General features: G+C 39.1%; 1 protein-coding gene across 1 annotated transcript in view; it reads left to right on the forward strand.

Annotated features, from left to right (window-relative positions):
- Positions 1-622, forward strand: part of LOC109967787 (beta-1,3-galactosyl-O-glycosyl-glycoprotein beta-1,6-N-acetylglucosaminyltransferase 4-like) — a 1938-nt gene extending 1316 nt beyond the window's left edge. The window contains 1 exon segment of the mRNA XM_020613610.1: positions 1-622. This exon segment is cut by the window's left edge and continues 41 nt beyond it. Coding sequence (XP_020469266.1) covers positions 1-553 — 553 coding nt within the window. The 3' untranslated portion in view covers positions 554-622.
- Positions 623-1522: the final 900 nt, after the last annotated feature.

Here is a 1522-nt window from a genome sequence, read left to right on the forward strand (position 1 = left end):
GCGGTTCACCTTTCACTACGAACTGAATGGTGCCAACTTTGAGTATCAAAAACTCCCCCAAAAAACAGAGCAAAGAAAGACCCCACCACCACACGGAATCGAGATGTTCACTGGCAACGCCTATTTTGTGTTGTCACGGGACTTTGTTATGCACATAAACTCCTCATTGGTGGTGAAAGAGTTTCTGGCCTGGTCAGTGGACACCTACTCCCCAGATGAACACTTCTGGGCCACGCTTGTACGACTGCCCGGCGTGCCCGGGGAGGTGCCCAGATCCCAGCCTGATATCACCGACCTCATGAGTAAGACCAGGCTGGTGAAGTGGCAGTACCTGGAGGAGAACCTGTACCCACCTTGCTCAGGAAAACACGTTCGCAGCGTTTGTATATTTGGTGCAGCAGAGATGCGTTGGTTGCTCAACTATGGTCACTGGTTTGCTAATAAGGTTGCCACCACAGTGGACCCCATTCTCATTCAGTGCCTTGAGGAGAAGCTGGAGAAAAAACGAAAGTTATTCCAATCAGTGGCATCCTCAACCTGTCCTAACGGTTAACCCACCTGTTATGTTCATTTGTCAGGAACAGCAGTGATGTTCCTGGGTTAATTTTACCATTACTAACGATTTCAGTCACTATTTAGTGCAATGGTGTTCTTTACCTCTCACAGATTATGGTTCAATGAAGATAATGCACTCGTTTTCATAAAAAATGCATTTTAAAACTTTTTTTAATGTACATTGGAAAGACCTACATATAAAATACATTATTTTTACATGACAGATTTTTTATTTTTATTTTATTTTACATTTAGAAATCTTTTCTTTTTATGAAGTGATGTTGATAAATTAACATAAGACACCTCTTCTGTTCAGGGTCAAATTGACCTGCATGTAATATAAACATGCAGGGGGAGGTTACAAATATGTGAAATGAACCATTTTCATTTTATATGTTGATTACACCTATTAAGCCAAGCAGAAGAAGTTTCATACCAATAAAATACTTTTAACTAGTGTTGTTTAAAGTTTTCACTATAATATTTATAACAACATAACAGGAGGGTTAACCAGAGCTGCATTATACCCTACAGCTGCAACCACTGCTTGGTTAAACATTAAGCTGATTGAGAAATACTTTGTAACAATTTTGATAATCATTTAATCACTTAAGTTCTTTTTCAAGCACAAGTACCAAAGCTCTCTTTGTTCCAGTTTCTCAGATGTGAGAATTTGCTGCTCAGCTTATTCTAGTTTCAGTTGATAGTCATTTGTTTTCTTGGGATTTTCAGCTGCTGGTTAGACTAAACGTGGTATTTGATGGCACCATCTTAGGCTGGAGTAGTTAATCAGAAGATAACTTGCAGATTACTCTATAATAAAAATAAGCCTTATCTTGCAGCTCTACTACAGTACTGTTAGGTGTGTTCTCTCTGATGTTGACCAAAGGTTGTGATCATAAACACCTGTCATCTTAAATAATTAGTTCACCCAAACTTTCTAGCAGTCTGCATGCAGAGATTTTTA

Source organism: Monopterus albus, unplaced genomic scaffold (genome assembly GCF_001952655.1).
Source record: "Monopterus albus unplaced genomic scaffold, M_albus_1.0 scaffold135.1, whole genome shotgun sequence".
Lineage (NCBI taxonomy): Eukaryota > Metazoa > Chordata > Actinopteri > Synbranchiformes > Synbranchidae > Monopterus > Monopterus albus.